This window comes from Sinocyclocheilus grahami, unplaced genomic scaffold (genome assembly GCF_001515645.1).
Source record: "Sinocyclocheilus grahami isolate Dianchi unplaced genomic scaffold, SAMN03320097.WGS_v1.1 scaffold12179.1, whole genome shotgun sequence".
Classification (NCBI taxonomy): Eukaryota; Metazoa; Chordata; class Actinopteri; order Cypriniformes; family Cyprinidae; genus Sinocyclocheilus; species Sinocyclocheilus grahami.
Window position 1 is genome coordinate 1 of NW_015514262.1, and position 2,587 is coordinate 2,587.

A 2,587-nucleotide genomic window follows, 5' to 3' on the forward strand; every position below is an offset into this window, starting at 1 on the left:
GTTTTTTGACTGACTGAACAATTACAGCAGCATCATTTTCAAATTTATAACAAATAAATAAAAGTTAAATTTACACCAAATACAACTATGCCTAATACAAACATGTTCTGAGAAACTGAGAGCTTTATGACTAGCACAGCATTGTTTATACCTACCTAGAAGGGGGACGATGCCTACAGCAATCACATAAGGGATGCAGAGAGAAAGCAGCAGTACAGCAATAACCGGGGCCGCCAGCTTCCTGATGATGAAATGAAGGTCAATGTTCCTGATTCCATTGGCATACACCTGAAAAGCAGTAAATTATTCAGTTAGTGAGCCCGTAACCCGTAACAGCAGCACAGAGATCATGAGCAAACGATAGTCACTGCAGCCACTAACCTGCTCAATAACGGTCTTCAACCACCACTGGGGACCCATGAGGGTGATGGCAGCAATGATTTTGGCATGCAGCACTCCTAAAGCCCAGTCCTTAACGATATAGAGAAAAATAAGAGTCAATACCACTGGCATGATCATACCTCTGCCCCACTTAGTGCCTGTGGAAATTAAGTTCTTCAAACAGGATGGATTAGATTAGTAGGGCAAAAGGAGTCTTTTGAAAAACTGCCTGCTGCTGGAGTATATCCAACCAAAATCTGTTTTCCGGTACATCGGTGACACAGCTTATTAACTCAAACAGAGAACAGTACAAGGCACAAAAACAAAAGCTGGGTCAGACAAATACTGACACACACACCGGACATGTAAGATAAAGTTGCTACGGCAATGTTATTTTTAAACTATTTGTGCATAAATAACTAACAATACTAAATACCAAAAAATTCTCTCATCATTTACTCACCCTCATGCTGTCTCAAATGTATATTTCTTCAGATTAACAAAGACTTAAAAAAAAATACTTCATCTCCATGAGTCCATGTAATGCAAGCGTACCTGTCCCATTAAATGGACTCACAGAGTCTTACACATCTAAGATAGCATGATGGTGAGTTAATATTGAGAGAATTTTCATTTTTGGGTGGAGTACCCCTTTAACATACATGCGGCTTCTTAATGGAGAAACCTTATACACTGTGACCATCAACAAATTTTCTCCGGTGACATTCAATAAATGACAATTTCGTCATTTATTTACCCTCATGATTTCAAATTGATTTGTCTAGAAAAACTGAATAAAAAAAAGATATGTCCTTTGAGAGCCACTGGTTCTAACATGCAGTGTGACCAAATGTCAACCATGTCATATGGACTGCTTTTGATACTTTAATGGTGGGATTTTGTGTCATTTTGGAGCTTGACAGGCCCAGTCCACATTCACTTTCATTAAATGAAAAAGAGCAGAAAGAATATTCTTTACAATAAACCTTTTGTGTTACAAAGAAGAAAGTCACAGGGGTTTAGAACAACATATTTGTAAATAAATCTGTTCTTTTCAGGGTGAACTGTGCCTTTAAGAGCAGGACTCGTGCTTTACCTGCCAGGGGTAGAACAGAGGCGTCTGATCCAGCGGCACTCTAAGAGGAGCTACAATGACCAGCTCGAACAGCAGTCCCAAGAGCAGAGGGATCACTCCAGCCAACAGCACAGCCACAATCAATGTCTTCATAATCTGAATTCACACAAATCACCAACACGGCACATTAATGGAAAAAGAGAGGAATAGACAAAGCAGACATTGATTTCCTTTGTATGCAATGTCAATAGTTTTAAAGCCATGTATGTTGCAGTAAAATAACCTCAAACTCCTATTTTAAAACTACTTTGTCCATTCCATTTTTGAAGAAAATTTTAAGCCATAATGAAACCACTGCATTCAGTACCATGAGGGTCCACTCCTGAGCCTTGAGCAGGATGACTCTCCGCCCCTGAGGCATCCAGGCCAGCATCACTGTGATCGCTCTGATGGAGAGCCAGCACACATACAGCCCACACGCTGCAGTGTACAGCTCATGGATCTTAGCACTGCCCGTCCAGAAGGACATCAGCCAGCGTCCAGTGAACACTGTGATAAACACAAATAAAGAATTCAAAGCACTGCTGGAAATACGTGAGATGCTCTCTCTCTCTGAAAGCATAAAAGAAAATATTTAATAACAGCTAATTATAATATTTTTAAAAGCTATAGTCCCTTATGATCACCAAGGCTGCATTTATTTTAACAAAAATAAACGGTAATATGAATTCTGTTACTATTCCATGGAGCATAAAAGGAGAAGTTTCTGCAACACTTTATTTTACAGTGTCCTTGTTACAAATTACATGCATTTAATATAGCAATACCAGTAAATTATGGATAATTACAAGCAACTAACCCTAAACCAAACCCTAATCCTAACCCTATAGTAAGTTCATGTTGCTGTGCTGGTCGCTGTCAACATGCAATTACAAGGAACAGGGACTGAATATTCAAACTTTAACAACAGCTTTAAAACACCATTAAAATGTCATTAAAAAGGTCCTTAAGACTAATGTGCTTTAAGTCTTGTGACGTCATATGATAGCTTTGTGTGATGAACACTGAAATGTTATTCACTGACAACTTATAGTACTTCTGAATCCTTTTTGAATCTCATCATTGTAATAA

At 38.7% G+C, this 2,587-nt stretch overlaps 1 protein-coding gene across 1 annotated transcript in view; it reads right to left on the minus strand.

Moving 5' to 3' along the window:
* Positions 1–102: 102 nt before the first annotated feature.
* Positions 103–2,587, minus strand: part of LOC107578825 (E3 ubiquitin-protein ligase MARCH6-like) — a gene marked incomplete at its 3' end in the record, with an annotated part of 3,594 nt that continues 1,109 nt past the window's right edge. The window contains exons 4-7 of the mRNA XM_016264735.1: positions 1,824–2,005; positions 1,478–1,612; positions 382–471; positions 103–288 (exon numbers count right to left, since the gene is read on the minus strand). Of these exons, the coding sequence (XP_016120221.1) occupies positions 103–288; positions 382–471; positions 1,478–1,612; positions 1,824–2,005 (593 nt within the window). The remainder of the gene's footprint in view (positions 289–381; positions 472–1,477; positions 1,613–1,823; positions 2,006–2,587) is intronic.